General features: G+C 35.8%; 1 protein-coding gene across 2 annotated transcripts in view; it reads right to left on the bottom strand.

Annotated features, from left to right (window-relative positions):
* Positions 1-20,072, bottom strand: part of EPHA3 (EPH receptor A3) — a 385,111-nt gene that overhangs the window by 75,131 nt on the left and 289,908 nt on the right. Inside the window, exons 6-9 of one of the 2 annotated variants that reach the window (XM_066241197.1) lie at positions 14,081-14,205; positions 10,569-10,731; positions 1,205-1,307; positions 456-523 (exon numbers count right to left, since the gene is read on the bottom strand). In XM_066241197.1, coding sequence (XP_066097294.1) covers positions 456-523; positions 1,205-1,307; positions 10,569-10,731; positions 14,081-14,205 — 459 coding nt within the window. The remainder of the gene's footprint in view (positions 1-455; positions 524-1,204; positions 1,308-10,568; positions 10,732-14,080; positions 14,206-20,072) is intronic. The other variant, XM_066241198.1, reaches the window with a different exon arrangement.

Here is a 20,072-nt window from a genome sequence, read left to right as displayed (position 1 = left end):
CTCCTGGTTGGCTGACAAAAATGGAGTAAGGCATTTAACTGCCAGGTAAATATAAACAGAGATTGTTTATATTTACCTGGCAGTTAGAAGAGGAAAAGGCTCCTATTTAAATTTTAGAAAAGACTAGTAATAAGGAAGCTGAAATAGGCTATGCATTCTGAGCTACGCGGAGCTGACGATAGCACTGACTCCCTATCATGTGCATTATTTGAATATAAACCACAAGTTACCCTTCACTTTAGCTTAAGTATGCTTACATGTGGCCATACAGAAATTACTTAGTGCAGAGTCAGTCATGAATTTTCTTTTCTGTATAAAATAAATTTAATTTGCTTATTTTCTCCATAAAGCTACTTTCGAATTCTTCGTCAGGGGGAAGTCACCCAATTATAAATGAACAACTGCTGAAACAGAATTGGTAAAACTGAAACACCAAAACAGTTTAGTAAACTTACAATGTCCGTTCCCAAAATGAAGTCTTTTTTCATCGGTGCCATGTTTTGACTTGTTGTAGCCACAAAACCTAGAGGTACATTAAAGAAAGAGGAAACCGAATGAAAATATTCTTAAAACAGTTATCTATGCTTACAATGTGCAAAGCCCAAAAAGTTAAGCATTTTCCTCAAACAATTAAATGCTTTAGTGAAAGTTTAATGACTTCATATTTTCTAAATCCTCTATAGAAAGCCTTTCTCTGGAGACCCTGAAAAGTTGCCTAATGAGGAGATATGTAGAGTTGCTTCCCCACTGTGCAGACCCCTTCAGTTGAGTTTTTATAATGGCCTCAGCAAGTGTTTATAGTATTTTTTTTAACAACTGCTGTTAGAATGAATGAAGGGTAAAGTCTCCATTGTTGGTGATTAGCGCTGTGCAGTGTTATCGGTGTTTTGGATGAGAAAGCGTCAGGGAAATCTTGGGTATATTTGAAGAGTGAAGGGATCATTGGGGAGAAAAAAACTAGGAATGAGTTCAAAAGAAAGAAGAGCGTATATAGGAGAGTGGGGCGGGAATTTAATGGGGAAAAAATCAAAAACAAAAATAAAGAAGAAAAAGGGAGAGAAAAAAGAAAGATCTAGAATACAGGTGGAGGCGTTCTGATTTCTTAAAATACATTAGTGACCACACTCTTCAGATTTTAGCAGCAACTGGGAGGAATAAGCAGAGTAGTAATTGAACTAAGTCATAAAACTGGCTGCGAACTCACCTTCCAATCAAAATGTAGGTGACGACTGTGAGGAGAATGATTGCTACAGCCGCTGAAATGGCTATCATTACCACTTGGCTATTTTCACCGGAGATTGAGAAAGCTGTGAGGTTGAAGGGGAAAAAAACTTTAAAAGACCAGGCATTAACACATCATGACTAACCTCTCCATTGAAAATCTAATAAAATAAATCACAGCTATTCTGCTTTTACCTGAAATATAGCTACTATCTGATATAATGTAAAAGTAATTCTTCAATAATTCTTCAGAGTGTAAAGAATAGCCATTTCCTATGATTTTGTGTAAAATTTCTAATTAAAAAAGATTAAATATTGTCTTTCAATGGCATCAGTCAAATACTGGTCGAGTGCCCTAGTGTATGAAATGTGCTAGACTGCTTTTCTCAATCCTCAGACGTAAGACACTCGATGGGTAAACCAGAAGTTAGCAGAGAAACAGAGAGAATAGGTAAGATTTCTCAGAATAAAATGATAAAATGTCCTAATGAAGCTAGTTTAGTATTCAATATTTCTATTTACTTAGAGGGTGGTATAACACCCGTCACACGGGCCTCCGTCTATACTACCAGTGACTTGTGCCTCTCCTGTACGCCCTGCCTGGGAAAACGGCCCACCACTCACTCACTCACTCACTCACTCACAAAGGATTGATTGGCATCATGACCCAGGAGCACAATCAGGTCTGTCATCAGTGTGGGTATAGCTAAGGAGCTTAGAATAGCTTTACATTTTTAAAAGGCTGTAAAAAGTCAAAACAAAAAGATTTTGGGGATGTAAATATTACAGAAAATGTACATTTTGGTGTCCATAGATAAAAATGTTTTGGAACACCTTCATTCATTTGTGTCTATAGCTGCTTTTATACTATAAAATACCCGAGTAGGAGCAATAGAAACTACATATACTCATAGCTTAAAATACTAACCCTCTAGTCCTTTACAGAAATCTTACTGACTGTTGACCTAGAGACTAATGCTTCTTTAGCTTGAATGTTCATACAAACCATTTGGCTAGCTTCTGGAAAAATCAGTTTCTAATGCAGTGGGTCTGGCATGGGGGCTGAGACTGCACGTTCCTTACGGGCTCCCAGTGAGGCTGAGACAGGCGCTTGTAGACCACAGCGTTTTGGTAGCAAAGATACATACGAAGTCACCTTGTCCACTCCCTCATATATCTGATTAATCGCTAATCCCTTTAAACATCTTAGTTTGTGTCTTTTTCTTCTGGGTGACAATTAGAATGCCTAATTAAGACTGTATGTGCGTGCCTTTCCCTTGAGCTGGCAACCAGAGCACCCCTTATAAACCATGAATTTGATCATGTCACTGTCATGCGTACAATTTTTGCAGAACACTCCACTTTCAGGATAATGGGCTAATTCTGCAGCATGAAATGTAAAGCTCCTTAAAATCTGTCTCCGGCTTCATCTGCTACCAAACTCCTTGAATATCTTTAATTGTTACACTTTCTAAAATACAAGCAGTTCCCGTAACAATCCTTTCATTTGCTCATACGTTAACCTATATATTTCTTGCATGGTAATGCTGACTGAACAAATGCCCAAATGAAAGAGTAACTTATAAGAATAAGCTTGGTTATTTGAATACCATCATCTCTCCAGGAACAAACCAAAATCACATTCTCAACCTGACCAAAATCTATGTTTAGAAGGTTTGCTCTAAAACAGTGAAATTTTAGGACTAGTTAAATGATGCAAATCAAGAAACATGGCAGATAATCTGTTAGAAGTTTTCCAAGCATTTGAAAAAAAGAGCCCCGAGTCTGCAGGATGGCATGCACACTCGTAATATAAACTGTTGCCGCACTTTCTTCTTTCCTACCAGCGAACTATTGTTTACACCACTGTGGCAGTCCCGGAGTGCCTGTTGGAGATCCCTGCTGCCAAGCCTCAACCGGCAGACAGCGTGCAGCTGCTGCACCTTCAGGATCCACCGCGGCCTCACCACAGGCCGTGCTTGCCTCAGTAACCACGCGTGGCAGAGGCGGGGAGCCTGCATGGGATTGGCAAGACCCTCAGAATGACGCTGCTGTCGGAGGCTCCTCCTCCTGCACCTTACTCTTCCCCTGGACTCTTCATCTATAGCTAACCTCCATCTCAGTCTGAGGCACTGCTGGCCCACTTCCACTCCATCCCTTTTACCTGTTATCCGTATTGATTCTATCTTAGTATCTGCTTCCTAAAGACCTGAACTGATAGACCCCATCCATTATCTGTAGATCTGTGAATAGCTTGTAATGTGACTTAACTTAGTGATTCAGTAATGTTCCATAAATATATGGTCATAACTCTATCTCACGCTTTTTCATTCTGTATACTGTCATAACTTATAAAGAGTAATACGTTCCTAATTATCTGGTATATTTTAGACAGTTTTTAAAATAAAGGTCAGTAAACCTGGGAGGGGAAAGATGAAAAAAGAAGTCTTGCCCTGGCCAGGTACCTCAGTTGGTTAGAATGTTGTCCCAATATGCCAAGGTTGGAGGTTCAATTCCCCGCTAGGGTACATACAAGAATCCACCTATGGGACTTTCAGGCAAGATGACAGAGTAGGTAAACTTGGTACTCTAATCCTCCCACAACCGCATCAGAACTACAATTAAACTGTAGGACTGAACTGGACATATCACAGTTTGGGTTGCCTGTCAAATTTTAGCCAAATAAGTAGAGACAGGGGTTGAATCATTTATGGGAGCTTTATTCAGATGGCCAGCAATCTAAGGCAATAGGGGTTCTGTTCCCAAAGCTATCCCAACTTTCTATCTGGAGCCAACCTTTTATTAAGGGGAAGAAGGGGTAAATAAAGGTATTGGAATGTCAAAAGAGAGTTAATCAAATCACAGTTCAAAGTTAGTTGGATCATAGTCAATGGGCCTTCCATCCTTGGAACACAAAAGCTTTGCTTGCAGATCCCTGGGGCACAACAGTGGATGGAGTACTTGCAGATTTTCTTAAATCATGCAGGCCTGCTCAAGCATCCCAGCTTCCAGAACAAAGCCTCTACCTGCATTAAAAATTAATGCCACTGACCGAAACCAAAGCCACCATACTCAAGTTAAAATTTTAACTCTTGAGTTTCCCCATCATAACCATCATTCAGAACTGCTTGAAACCTGGCTGAATGGAAGTCCTACGATCAGAGATGTAAAGAAGAAGTCGTATCAAGATTGGTAGGAGAGGCGGGAATGTGGAACCTGCTGCAGAGGTCCCCCTTGAAGATCAAAGACTCTCAGCCCCACACCAGGCCTCCTAGCCCAAATTTCCAGCTAAGAGGAGAACTCTGCCTGACTCCTATCTGTAAAAACCAGCAAGGATTGTGTCTGACTGAGATGGGGGGGAGGGCTACAGTAGACCCAGGCAACTCCTCCTAAATGGCTTGTGCACAGCCTTACTCAATAGCTTGAAAGGAACCAGTGGTTATACTGAGAAACTGGATTGTCACGCATTAGGGTAAGAGCTGGGGGTGGAGGACAGCTTTCTGCCAGACAAAAGTGCTGGCAAGAGCCACTGTTCCATTTCTGAGAGTGAACAGGCCAGTGTCTACTGAGTGTTCACCAACCTGCCTCACCTCCCAGGTGATTCCCTGAGACCCCACTCAAATCAACATATAGCCCCACCCAAGCTGTTTTCATTGGCTTTTCCACACAAACGGTCTATATTGGTTCATGCCTCAGATTTTTCTCAAATCTCTCAATCAAGCAACATCTGGACTCTTGTTAAGTGGTCCCAAGACAGATACTAAGCACAGCTGGCCTTGGTTCACAACACGACCTCTCCTGGGCAACTCTAAGTCCATCACAAGTAGTAGCCATCTGCACATTGCTCTGTAGCTCATGCGAGGTAGATCCAAGCAGCACACAGGCAGTGGAGGATATTGTATTTCCTAAGAAGTTTGAGAGCCAGTGCACTTGATGGAGAGCTATATACCACACCTATTACAATTTTACCACCTCCATGAGCAACACATTGAAGGGTCTGACTGGGTGAGCACCAAAGCCCCACTGAAGTAAGTCCTGCTCTGTAGGGTCAGCTCCTCCACTGTAGTCACTGTAGTCACAGGCTGTCCTTGCAGCTGATTAGTCTGGAGGTCGATATACCTCCCAGAGGTGCCCAGGAAGCATAGCATGTCTAGGCGACATTGCAGCTCTACCTAACATATAGAAACAAACACAAGGAAGCAGCCAAAAAACGGAGACAAAGAATCATGTCCCAAATGAAAGAACGGGACATTTCCAATGAAAGAAGTAAATGAAATGGAGGTAAGCAATCTACCAGATATAGCGTTCAATCTACTGGTTATACGGATGCTCAAGGAACTTAGAACTTCAATGAAGAAATCAAAGGCATAAAAAAAAAAGAAATAGATGCCATAGAAAAGAACCAATCAGAAATGAAGAATACACTAATTGAAATACATACACAAACAGAAAAGAAACAGACTCATAGGTACAGAACACATTTTGATGGTTGCCAGATTGGAAGGTGTTGGGGGGATGGGTAAAAAAGGTGAAGGGATTAAGAAGTACAACTTGATTGCTACAGAATTGTCATGGGGCTGTATGCAAAATACAGCACAGGAAAACAATCAGTAATATTCTACTAACTCTGTATGATGTATAACACTTATCCAGATCATCATTTAATAAGTTATATAATGTCTAATAACTCATTGTACACCTGAAACTAATATAATAGAATATCACATGTCAACTGTACTTAAAAAATAAAAGAATGATTAGGACTAAAAAAATAAAAATAATCAACCAACGAATGCATAAGTGGAACAAATTGATGTGTTTTCTCTCTCTTTTTGTTCTCTTTCCAGAATCAATAATAAAACAATTTAAGTTTCTGTTTCTTTTTCCGTCAAAGACAAAAGTGGGACTTCTCTACAATTTTCACTAGCTCTAAATATCTGTGAATTTCAGAATCTATGTAACGTACATACAAATTAGATCACTGTCTGTTCCTGAAATGAGCAACATTTGAATAAATAATATTGATGTTCTTAGTACGTAAGGTAGCAGCATTGAATCAGTAATAGTCCACAATCTGAAGATTGTGATTTCATTGTCCCCATTTATTAGCCATGTGACCTTAGGGGGAAAAAAAACACATAAATTCTCTGCCATAAATCCTATATAAAAAGAAATAATAGTGTCTGAATAGCTTGCAGAACAGAATCAAATAAATTTTCATAAAATGCTTTGTTAGAGTGTCATATAGATATATTGGTTTAGAATAAGACTCATTACCAACCAGTTGTGTGACTTTGGAAAGCTTACTGAACCTCTCTGTATCTCATTTCCTCATCTGTTAAAGGAGGATGATAATAAATGGAAAGCCCTGATGCATTAAAAATAAGACATTTTAAAGTACTTAAGAAAAGATATGCTTTAATGTCCCTCCATTTCTTTACTATAAACCAAGTTCAAAAAATGTTATTTGAATTCTAGCTCACAACACATTGTACTCAATTAAGTATTTACATGTCATGAATGAGAATTTTCAAATAATTTTTAAAGATAAAACCCAGAGCACACAACAAACCATTAAAGAAACCTAAGCACACGTGTTTTTATATCTATTAAATATCAATATAGCCTGAACAGGCGGTAGCGCAGTAGTTAGAGCATCGGACTGGGATGTGGAAGACCCAAGTTTGAGACCCCGAGGTCGCCAGCATGAGTGCAGGTTCATCTGGTTTGAGCAAAGCTCACCAGCTTGGACCAAAGGTCGCTAGCTTGAAGAAGGGGTTAGTCTGTCTGCTGAAGGCCCGTGGTCAAGGCACATATGAGAAAGCAGAAATGAACAACTAAGGTGTTGCAAGGAAAAACTGATGATCGATGCTTCTCATCTCTGCCTGTCTGCCCCTATCAATCCCTTTCTCTGACCCTGTAAAATATATATATATATAGAATATATATATATAAATTTAGAGTCTTAAATTCTTAACATAAATACATATTTTTCTTTGTGGTTGGGAATTTCCTTTTGCAGAGGGCCTTTTTAAATTATATGTGGTCAACACACCAACCTCCAATCTGTTCAAGTGTCAACTGTATATCATTGTGATTGTTAAAATGGAGTGAGAATCGCCCTGGTGGAATAGCTCATTTGGATAGAACATTATTGTAATATGCAAAGGTTGTGGGTTCAATTCTTGGTCAAGGCACATACATAAAAAGATTGATATATCTGTTTCTCTCCTTTCTCTCTAAAATTAATACATTAAAAATTATTTAAAACTGAGTGAGAATTAATTTTATTCTTTTTCCCTTACGATAATAGGTACTTTTTTTTTTTTTTTTTTTTTTTGTATTTTTCTGAAGCTGGAAACGGGGAGGCAGTCAGACTCCCGCATGCGCCCGACCGGGATCCACCCGGGACGCCCACCAGGGGGCATGCTCTGCCCATCCGGGGCGTCGCTCTGTCGCGACCAGAGCCACTCTAGCGCCTGGGGCAGAGGCCAAGGAGCCATCCCCAGTGCCCGGGCCATATTTTGCTCCAATGGAGCCTCGGCTGCGGGAGGGGAAGAGAGAGACAGAGAGGAAGGAGAGGGGGAGGGGTGGAGAAGCAGATGGGCGCTTCTCCTGTGTGCCCTGGCCGGGAATTGAACCAGGGACCTCAGCACGCCAGGCCGACGCTCTTTTTTTCTCATCTATATTTTAAGTATGAAAGAATTCTGTGGGAAAGCAGTAAGTGTAAATTTATATTAAAAAGAAATCAAACTGTGAGTCTCAATTCTTGTTTTAATAACTGTAGAGAGGAATGTTTAAAAGTTTATATTTTTCTTTCTATCCTCTTTTTAAATTTGTTTATTTTTAGAGAGAAAGAGGAAGGAAAAGAGAGACAGGAATACCAATTTTCTGTTCCACTTATTTATCCATCCATTGGTCAATCCCTATTTGTGCCCTAACTGGGGATCAAACCAACGACCTTGGGACATTGGGTTGATTCTCTAACTAGGTGAACAAACCAACCAAGGCCTCTTTCTATCCTCTTTCTATTTTTTCTCTCTCAATCAATGTAAATACTACAAATATAAGAATTACTTGGCAAATATCCTAAGAATCTGCAGTTTTTAAATGGAATATTTTTTAAGTCTCAGAAATTGAGATTATTATAAGTACATGTATAACACTACCACAACCATATCCACGGTATGTGTAATTACATTAGAATTTTGAAATTTTGTTCTTGTTACAAATTTACTTATCATATAGGGTTAGTGCTATGCAATTAAGCACCTACAAGATTAATTGATATTCCAAATAATGCATAAACACAATAAAGATTTAAATAATGGAAGTTTGACATTCATGTCTTTGATATGCCTATTATATACCACAGGGCATAAGAAACATTTTTTTTCTAGTTCTGTGATTTGGAATCATTCTTGATAAATTAAATATAGCTTTTGTAGTTGTGAATTTTAACAACCATATAAAATTTTGATGAAAGGCAATCTCTAATAATATCAAACAAGAAACTATCATCACTGTATGTTTAAAAGTTCTGAAAAGACTTAGAATTACTAATAATGCCGAACTGCAGTTGTATCTTACTATGTTATTTAAAATATTAAATTTGTTTTAAACATTGTTCCTGTGTCTTCCACAGAATTTCACAACATTTTGTTTCAAGGATTCTCAGAGAGTGGCTTCTCCATGCTCTTCCATCACGGGAAGATTAGCTGAGACCTTGAAATATAGAGCTGTATATTTGAGGTTGCCAGTTCTCCTCCAAATAGAATTGTCAGGTTTCAGCTGTGCGCCAGTGACTTCTAGGAACACTGGAATCTCAACCCTTTGCAGAAGGTACAGTTTATTATTGTAAGTAATATTTCTAACTGTCTAAAAGTGTGCCATAAAATATTTACTCTAACACTTTTATAATTTAAACAGTTTTTATATTTTTTTTTGTTAATCTTAAATGTTTGTATTAGGTATAAAGTGTCAGCACTAAAATATTATCATACTAATAACAATGTAATTTCATATCATCAACAAAATAGTTATACAATAGAAGATATAGATTTCAGGGGGAAATGACATATTAGAACAGTCAAAAGAGATTACGGGGCTTCCTTTCAGTGGAGGGCTGGGAATTGTCATATCCTCTCTGGATAAGCTGTTCTTAAAGGGTGTTCAACTTTGATTCTTTCTAGGCTATTTTACAGCTGTGAATTTAAGCCAAACAGAATTTATAGTAATGCATATGATTTTCCCAATACAATTACAAAGAAAGTTATTCAATAGAGATGTAATTGAGGTGTGTTATAGATGAGATAATCCCAATAATTACATTTTTTTATTATAGGATATTTACCAGTTTGGGATCTATTAACAAATTTAATTATATCTGATACCTTACACACACACACACACACACACACACAGGTTTGTATATATGTGTCTATGTATCTGTTCTCCAAATTTTCCTTTGAGCCAATTATAATCTTTTATTAGTCTCATTAAGTGAAATGTACAATTTTAACTTGTGTTTTTATTAGTAGCATAGTCATGGTTTTATCTTTTTTGAAAATTATATAAAAATTTGTTCTAACATGAACCAAATACATTTAAATAAAAGAAAAATATTATTGGAATAATGTTTGCCAATAATGTAGACCAATTTTAGCTAAATTTACATCAAACAGATAGGACTATCCAACTTGTTTATGAATGTGAATGGGTGAGAAATCAGTTTTTAGAAAATTTTTGATTTCCAAATGAGACAAGGTTGACTGCGTTATGGTTTAAAACAAGATTAAGATCCTCATGGATTAGAAATTCTTTTGGTCATTGAATTACTTAAGAACCTGGAATATCTGGATTAACAGAACCTGGAAGTGGTTACCATACTACTTTTTAAAATTTTAATTTTGTATTAATATCAGAGAGAGAGGAAGGGAGAGAGTGAGACAGGAACATAGTTTTATTCCTGTGCCCCAACCTGAGGCTGAACAAGCAACCTCTGCACTTCGGGACAACACTCTACCAACCGAGCCATCTTGCCAGGGCAGTGACCAGACTACTTACTGTTCTTGAAAGCAATTTATGGCTAACAGAAACCTAGTAGCACTGTGGGTGTTACACTTGATTTGTAAAATGGAGGGAAAACCCCCCACAAAATGTACATCCATACAAACACAAATGCCCAGATCCAGTATTATGCAAATTCTTAACTGTTCCTAGCAATATACTTTCAATATAGCACACTTAGTTAAAACTTAAGAAGAGTGTGAATGAATTATCAGACATCTTTGCACATTCTCACTACCACCCCACCCCCAATTGCAATACATTGAAATAATACATACAGTCTGGACTCGTTTCGAACTCAAACTTGCGACTGTTGGTCCCATATCCAGCTGCTGTTCGGGCTCGAATTTGGAATACATATGTAGTGTCAGGCTTGAGGCTACTGATGGTAACATTTGTGCCTCTTGCCCTCAGAATGGTATAACTTGTCTCTTGCTCCTGCTTTGAGGTAAGAAAAATCATGTTAAAATCAAATTTTCATAATGTATTAAGTGGCGAAAAGGTAAACCACTCAAGACCAATTATTTTAAAATTAAATCAGAGCATAAGATGGATAAATGAGACATAAAAATTATTTTACTCTCTGAAAGTATTTTAAGATAAAAATATTTACAGAGTTTTCTAATTTGTATAACATAATTTGTGCCCTGCACATAAATCGGGAAAGTTGGTTTTCATTCTCACTAACTCGTGAATTTCTGAACAAAAATCTGCTCTCTTCAAAGCCAGCAATAAAATTTTCAACCTAATTAAAATAATAATTTTACAAAGAAGAAAATACCCCTTTGAATTAAACCTAATAGGAATAGCCTGCTGATTCTCAGATAGGGAGCGTTCTATCAATTGTAAGATATTAAACTTAAAAAAGATCAAGATTCTGTAGATAGCTCTACATTAATAATTTTCTCGGCACCAACTAAGTAACTAAGTTGTCTCACAATAGTTTAATAGAAACAAAAAAATCTTCAGATCGAAGTCTAGAAATATTTACCAAAATAAAATCTCCTCTAAGATTCACAATGCACATTAAGATATTCACACTGCATACTAATAGTAAAGTCTTTTAGTGTCAAACTTTATTTACCAAAAATAGAATCACATTTTTTACTCTAAGAGATATTAATATGTAATGAGCATTTTAGGGATAGCTTGTTTTTTGATCAGTGGTAAATGTACCTGTGTTAGGGCGGGGCCCTGGGTGGATGATACAGAAAAATGCCTGTTGTCAACCAGCACGAGAGGGAAAATAGAAATAAGGTTGTAAGTTACAGATACTTTTTAGTTAAAGAGGTTGGTTATGTATTAGATAGAATCGGAGTTGATATTTTTAATAATGAAGAGAGTCAAATAAATTTATTTTGCAGAATAATTATTTTATGTATTAAAAATAAATTATTGGTTTAGCCTTTGTAGAGCTTAAAATCTAATGAAACATTGCCATATTTCTAAGCATCATACATATATTAAAAATTTTAAATTTATGTATATGTGATATAAATTTTCATATATATTAATTTATATGTATTTATAAAATTTTGAAATGCCCAGGAAATAGTAAAGAGATTTAGCTATATTTTGTCTGCACTGGTTTATATTCTTTAAAAATACTTTGCTCATTGTCCTTTGTTGGTGGAGTTTAAAAATAAGATCAGAATACTTTTTATATTTGTAACAGATATAAATATACATTATATATATATTTTTTACAGGGACAGAGAGAGAGTCAGAGAGAGGGATAGATAGGGACAGACAGACAGGAACGAAGAGAGATGAGAAGCATCAATCATCAGTTTTTCATTGCGACACCTTAGTTGTTTATTGATTGCTTTCTCATATGTGCCTTGACCGTGGACCTTCAGCAGACCAAATAACCCCTTGCTCGAGCCAGTGACCTTGGGTCCAAGCTGGTGAGCTTTTTGCTCAAACCAGATGAGCCTGCACTCAAGCTGGCGACCTCGGGGTCTCAAACCTGGGTCCTCCGCATTCCAGTCTGAGGCTCCATCCACTTCGCCACTGCCTGGTGGCATTATTAATTTTTTTATTTTGTTGTATCTTCTGTGACATGGGATTTTGTGTTTGCACAGGCTTTCTTTTTTTGTTGTTGTTTTGGGTTTTTGTTTGTTTGTTTGTTTTACAGGGACAGAGAGATAGATAGATAGGGACAGACAGGAACAGAGAGAGATGAGAAGCATCAATCATCAGTCTTTCATTGCGACACCTTAGTTGTTTATTGATTGCTTTCTCATATATGCCTTGACCGTGGGCCTTCAGCAGACCAAATAACCCCTTGCTCGAGCCAGCGACCTTGGGTCCAAGCTGGTGAGCTTTTTGCTCAAGCTAGATGAGCCCGCGCTCAAGATGGCAACCTTGGGGTCTCAAACCCAGGTTCTTCCGCATCTTAGTCCAATGCTCTATCCAATGCACCACTACCTGGTCAGGCTGCACAGGCTTTCTTGTCACACTTTTAAAAATAGACCGTGATCAGATGAGTAATTGACAGTACCATACAGGATCACTGAGTTAGGAAATAACTTATTCATGATACGATTTGGCACAATGAAATTCATTAGGCCTCACTTCCTTTTAATGAAAGAGACATAACTTTTCTGTGGGGGGAAGAGGAAAGAGAAAGGGCATTATACTTGTGAAATACGTTAACTTCAATGAAGAAAATACCTACACTTGCAAAGAAATGTTCATACATCAATTATACGCCTTTTGTGCAATTGATCATACAAAAATCCTCATGTCTCTAATGATCCACTGTCATATAGGAGGGAAGTAAGTAATATAGGAAAAAACACACTACATGAGTCATGGCTGCCAGGATTCAAAACAGAAACCTAATGTTTATTAGCACTTAGGGTCTGAGAAATTTAAATAACTCCTCTGACACCCAGATTTCTTATTGTTAAAGAGCCTATTCGCCTACTTTCGCAAGATTATCAGAAAATTCTAAATTAAACAATGTATGCAGAAATGTTCTATAAATATATATAAACTACAATATCATTCACAATTTATTTTTAATTCACTTTAAAATACTTTGTAAACTGCAACAGATACACAAATACCTTGTGTTCATATTAGTATCAATAAAACCCCCCAGCTCATCTTGATTTCAAACCTCCCCATAATTTGTAACCAGGGAGAATTAAGTGCTGTTTAGTGATGAGATTTCATGGTCTTAATTCTACTTATAAATAACTAAGTATCTATTTTTTTTTCTATAATGTCATTACTGAACCACAATTTTATGATATGAGGCAGATCTATACACCCAGTCCCATGTTCTAAATTTCCTTCTACAAAGTCAGGAAAAGTTTTTGCCAGTTCAATAATAGTACAGGGTTTTTGCTGTACTTTTATGTTCCTATCTGTACTGAATAAAATTCATATAAATATGCAGATCAAGGAATGGTGTGTTAAGCCTTAACAGTTAAGGCAACAAACTAAGCAAGAGTTTATCAGTGTGTTAAGGAATCACTATAAAATAGTTGGTTAGAGCATAAATCTTCATGAGTAAGAACATAAATGTCATTTCAAAAATAGCTTAAGTTTAGGAGTGGAATCTCTGCTCTAGCTCATTGATGTGGAATAGGAGGTGTTCTATAGAACTATTTCTAAACCCCTCTTTACCTGTAAATCAAAAAGTATCACATGGCCACAGATTTAAACAAAGCACCCTACCTCTTCCTAGCAATATCATTTGTTTCTTTGTAAGAGCACAGATCATGAGAAAGTAACCTTTTTCCTGACACAACTCTACCCGATCACATCGTGTCCCCACCTTTTCATAGTACTTGACTTCGTAGTCCAATATGATCCCATTAGGGTGTTCAGGTTCTTGCCAGGATAAAGAGATGCTGTTTCTGGTTGTCCGATCCTTTTTAATTGTCGTGACAGGTGACGGAGCTGTAAAAAGAGGGCAGAGGGGGATCATAAGGGGGCAAATTAATCAGGTTGTGAAGGGTGGTAAAGAACAGAGAGTGAAGGAAACAGCAAATAGAGTCTATCATTGTTCTAATCTTTGGCAAGAAAGTGCTATTTCCATTTCAAAGGCTCTTGAGTATTAATCTGGCCCCATATCAAGCCTCAGCAGCTGGATTATAGCCCTGGTACATACAGGCCAGTGGAAAATGAGCTGAGATTTTCAGCTGCTGCTGGAATAGTGGCAAGTGAGCAGATGTTTTCAATCTGCTACTCTAATGTAAGTAATGAAATATATTTGATATATTAAAATAAGAACCAAACATCAGGACTACCTATTTGTTATAAAGTTGCAAAGTTATTAATGCCAGATTCTTCAGCTCATTGATAACATTTTCATATGCAACTCTGAAAGGGGACTGGAATCCATTAGGCACAAGGAGTCCCATGGTATCTATAGGTAATAATAATATTTTGTGTACGATAAAATAGATAGGGTTTAGGACATATCTTGACTTCCAACAGAAATCTCTCACAAATATAAATATGTATTAGAAAACTGTAACAATCTTATTCTTTCACATTTTTTTTTTTGATTCTTTAAAAAATGTTTCATGAGAACTACCACAAAAATGACTGCTGTTTGGACCACAACTCTCAAGCTAGATTTTGAGGTATTTTATTGGGTAGTGACTCAATATTTGTTAGGTATCACCCAGCGTTATCAAAAGTACAGTGCTCATATTAAAAAAAAAAAACACATCTGTTTGGATCAGATATCATAGGGTCACCTTCATTTCTAATGGAAGATTAAATATATTTGAAGTGATATCCTACTTCAAATCCTTCCATTAAAAAGAAAAATGCATACTATCCATCAATGTACTTCTGGTTTCAAATCTCATTCTTGGTCTACTGGCCAACTGAAATACTCACTTGGGGTTCCGTGGCATTCTGTCTTAATGGAATGCAGCAAAATAAATGACAAACATGGGGGAAAAAACAAAAATCAGGAAATTTTAGGAATATCAACTGTTGCATTGTTTTCATTGCTAAGGAACCTATTTTCTTATCGATTTTTCTCATATCAAGGACTCTTAGAGCCACGTGCATTTTTATGTCCCACAGCAGCTAACAGTTTTTGTTGATTTGATGTATCTGTGATTATCACATGCCAACTCTGTATCTCCAACCTCTCATTTAAAACGTTCTTTTAATTTTTATTCCTCACTTTAAAACAGTTTCCTTGAGCTTGCCTTGTGACATTTGATTGGAAAATGTAAGATTAAATGAAGATTCTATTGCAATGAATTTCCCATTCTTCTATTTCTTATTATTTATAAAATCTTATTATGAATTCTTTATACTTAAAATATCATTACTTTGATTGATTGGCCTTGGAATGGTTACCTAGACTTTTTTGCCAAGTGAAAACGTAGGTTTTGCTTTCCTGATGGAAATGTAAATTCACCTTCTTATTTACCATTTACTCTCATTAACAATTAATATTCTTTCATGAAACTTACCTTACCATTCATATTTGCTCTTCTTTTATTCAATATTATTGTGTTATACCAAAAATGGCCTCACAACAACCCCATCCCTCACCCTGTGGTGGTTTGCTGCTCTGAAATTGATTTTAAGGAAAAGATAATTATTCGTGGTTATACTTAGTTAAAATTTTATGGACATAATAATTATAAACATATCACTAACTTGTAAATAACAGATTCATTAAATTATTGAGATTTATTTTATTTTTATTTAGCCTAATGCTTAGAAAAATATCCATTCATTATTCCATTGTTAGTAGAAAAAAAATTTCTGCTTCAATTCCCTTGGAACCAAACTACTTTTTATACAAAAAAAAAAGGAGAATTTTCATTAATTGTCCTGCTGAAAAAAGCCCATTATTGTGTAACCAAGGTGTGATTACAGAACATTTCAAAGAAGCTGAATATTGGAGGTTTCCTGGTAAACCCATGGAGACCCCTATGTTCATTCCATATCACCTTGAAACTGGTTTATTTTCCCTAACACTTAAAATACATTTTCAAAGAAACTTTGAAAATGACCAGGTAAAGCATCTTTCTTAAAGAGAAAGTAATTCATTTCAAAGAACAATTGTGGCAAGGATTGTATTCACTTATTCATGAAAGCTTTGCAGGCTCTTTTGGGGATTTAGCCAAATTTCACTGCACTGAGCAAGACTTTTTATAACTGTTGAAATTCTTCAAAGGTCTTTGAATGAGCTGCAGAGCCCTGTTGGACTGTAATAAATAGCCTTTTGTAATTCCACACTTACTTAAGTAGAGGCAATTGCTCGAAGCTTGTGTCATCTCTAAGTTAAATGAACCTTTTCTGATTGCTGCTTTTAGGCCCCTGTTAAGTCATTCGTTCTGCTCTTTTAATATATGCCCCTCTTGTTGGCTGCATTTCAGCGGTTTCACCCCAGTGCACCAGCTGGAATCCCGTTACATTTGGGTAATGCTCATCAATATTTTAATATTAATAAATAATTAACAGAAATTGTTTTTCTTTTTTACCTTAATAAATAATATTAAAATATACTAGAACACTGCAGAAAGAGACACATTTTATGGGCACTCCAATGCATCCACCTTCTCTTAAAATTTTTCTAGAACACCTTTTAATTCATGTCTTGAAGTACAATTTATTCATGCTTCCTCACGTGCTTAATACAACTTACATTATTACTGAGGAATAGTGACATGAATTATGTTACTTTAAGAAATTTTTAGGTATCAAAGAGTGATTTGTCAATGTACTCATTTCCAAAATTTATAGATATATATCTCTAAATAAAGAATATATTCTTTAAATCTACCTTCCTGTACAGTACATCATAAAATAATTGTGATTTATTTTATCCTCATTGCTCTGTTTTTCAAATTTGTGATTTGAAAGAATGGTGGTTAACAGTTATATTGAATAAAGAATAAATCTACCTTAAGAATAGAGAAATGTTCAGAACTACAGTGAAACTTTATATAGGAGGAGTTTTCTATGGCAAAATGCTGGTATATAAATTAAAATAGCAATTACTGGTGAACATCCCAATATCCCAGGAGTAAGAGTTTTAATCTGGTGTCTCTTTTATGTACCTTAGATAATATGAATGATTCTCTTATTAAGAGAAAGAAGTTGATGACACAATAGGGTTTTATGGCTCAGACATTTGTGCAGTTTTAGTAAGTGGGCAGTTTTGCAGAAAAAAATGAAGAAGTCAATAACAAGAAAAGTTAAAATAGTAGAAAGGTAATTATTTTTAGTAAGTTAATGGTCCTCTTTAATGCATTGGTGAGTAATATACATTTTTTTTTATTGACTGGTATTTAATAGAGAACAAATATTTGATTGTTAGCTTTTGCTATTCTGGACATAATCAGATATATATGTCTTTGAAAAATACAGAAAGGAAACATGATATACTTGGTAAAATTAAATCTATTATATTTTAATGAAAATATTTCTTTAAAGAAAATACAGATACAAGAAACAAATAGTGAATGTTAGGCGGGAATTAGTGAAGATTCATAAGGAGGTTTATGAATCACACAGTTAATCATCATCCTTCATGAAGTTTTTCTAAACTAAACTGAAGAATTCTGAACTCTCCCAGTATTAAAAGAATTAACTTGTGGTGTCACTGCGGTCATGCTCACGGCTCTTTCAATTTATTTTTCTTTAGAATTTTTCTTTGGTCATGACTTAGGACTAGACAGATATTTCACCCATGTTACCTAGTAATATGGGTTTAAAAAAAAACATATCAAAATGCTTTTTAATTTCTGTTCTAAGGAGACATAACTTCCTAAGACCACAGGTTGAATTACTCACTGTTTTCTTCCCTAGTTCCAGATCCCTGATGTGGCAGCCTCATGAATCAGAATCACACAATGAGTAGTCCAAAAGTCATGTATACAGAAATGTATAAACCTCAATAGTTAATAATGAACACCAGTCATTTATTTATAGAGAAAATACAAGATTTTCTCTCATTTTAAATGTTACCTGAGGCATTAACTATCTCTAATGAAATAATAGAAAAACAAATTACAATAGGAAGCAAAAAAAAAAAGTTAGGCTAAAAAAATAGTTTCTGTATAAAGTGATCAAATTAGAGATGGGGCCTGTGTAGTTCACAAGTTGTATTCGTACCACACTTGGTCTTGCATGTCAAATCTACTGACAGACATGGAAGCGATTTGTTATTTTTATCTACGCTGTTTATCTATGCTGATTTTAAGCTACATTTACCATTATTCTGCAACTCAAATATGACCCATCCTTAGAATAAGGAAGTCAAAACTTCAAAATTCAACTCATAAAGGATCTGGTTTAGTTCATTTGTTTTTATTGGGACTTTCCTCTTTCTGAGTTTGGGAATTTCTAATGAACCTCTGAGGTATGTCTGTGGTTTAGAGATTGGACAAGTTAAAGTAATAACAAAAAGAGCACAGTATTCTTTTCTAAGTGAGTCAAAGATTTAAAAAATTATCTCCATGGGAAAATATCATGCAGTAAATGTTTGAAAGACTTTTTCTTTGAATCAGACCTGCTTTTAAAAACATTAATCACTTATATTTTATTTTTGTACTACTCATTCCAATGTCCACTTAAGAATGTTTTTTTCCTCAGGTTTTTCCAGAAATGAATACTTCTATTAAATCCAGAAACGCTCTTGCATTTAAATTAGCACAATCATTCATAGCTTAATGTTCTCAATTGCACCACCCTTACTCTGATTTCCTCAACCTGTCATTCTCCAGAATTTCTTCTTTGGGTCCCAACTCACCATGTCTAGTTTACCCAGTTTGAATTTCTGAATTGGACTTCTTTATACAATATTCTTCCTCACCAAAAAACTTGCATGCCAATCAGCTCCAATGTCGGAAAGCTGATGAAGTTTCTTTCTAGTTGTTCAGCCCAGCCTTAGTTCAAATCCTTGACAATTTTCATATGCATTGTGTGCTGTACTTTTCATCTCAGATTTTCCAGAACTTCAACTTTCTAAACATTTTGATGAATTATTGTTTTATAAAGCAAATAAAACATGAAGCCCCCTTCCTTTCAAATATCATTTCAAATCAATTTTCCTAAACTTGTTAACTAAAAAATATGCTTTAAAGGAAAGGTCTCAGAATTAATATTTTTAAAACGTTGATATCTGAAAACTTTTGAGGGGACAAGTTTGAGAAATTTGGAATTATACTAGAATACATAATTTTAAATTTATTATAGTATTAGTTAAGGCTTCTCATAACACTGAAAAATACATACCAGCTGTGTCAGTTTTTGCTGTCCTTTCAAAACTCCTTGTAAAGACAGCTCCTTCGGTCACCTTTCTGCAACGTGCTTGCTGTGTTCCCTATCTAGGATACCCAATTTATTCCTTTCCACTTGAAAAATCTTGTCTATTCATTATTCTTAGAAATCTATTGCGAATATAACCCCCCCATAAAGGTATTTCTGATCCCCTTAGAACACAGTTAATGAGCTCCTTCCTCTATTTTGATGTATGATATCGTTGTCTATTTTATTCTTATTTAACTTCATGCATTGTGTGCACTGACATTAGCGGCTTACCAGTATGTCTTCCTACTAGATGATAAGACCCCAAGAGTCTCTGGTAACTAGCATAGTGTCAACCTTATATATATATATATATATATATATATATATATATATATATATATATATATACACACACACACACACACACACACACACTTTGTCATGCAGTTTGGTTGCCTTTGTAATAAAATGTACAGTGTATTTTCTGGCTATTTCCTCTAAAAAGTTCTGTTTTACTTTCTGATGTTAAAATA

The sequence above is a fragment of the Saccopteryx bilineata genome, chromosome 8 (genome assembly GCF_036850765.1).
Source record: "Saccopteryx bilineata isolate mSacBil1 chromosome 8, mSacBil1_pri_phased_curated, whole genome shotgun sequence".
NCBI lineage: Eukaryota > Metazoa > Chordata > Mammalia > Chiroptera > Emballonuridae > Saccopteryx > Saccopteryx bilineata.
The sequence above is the reverse complement of the archived record's forward strand: the minus strand, read 5'-3'. Positions and strand labels throughout refer to the sequence as shown.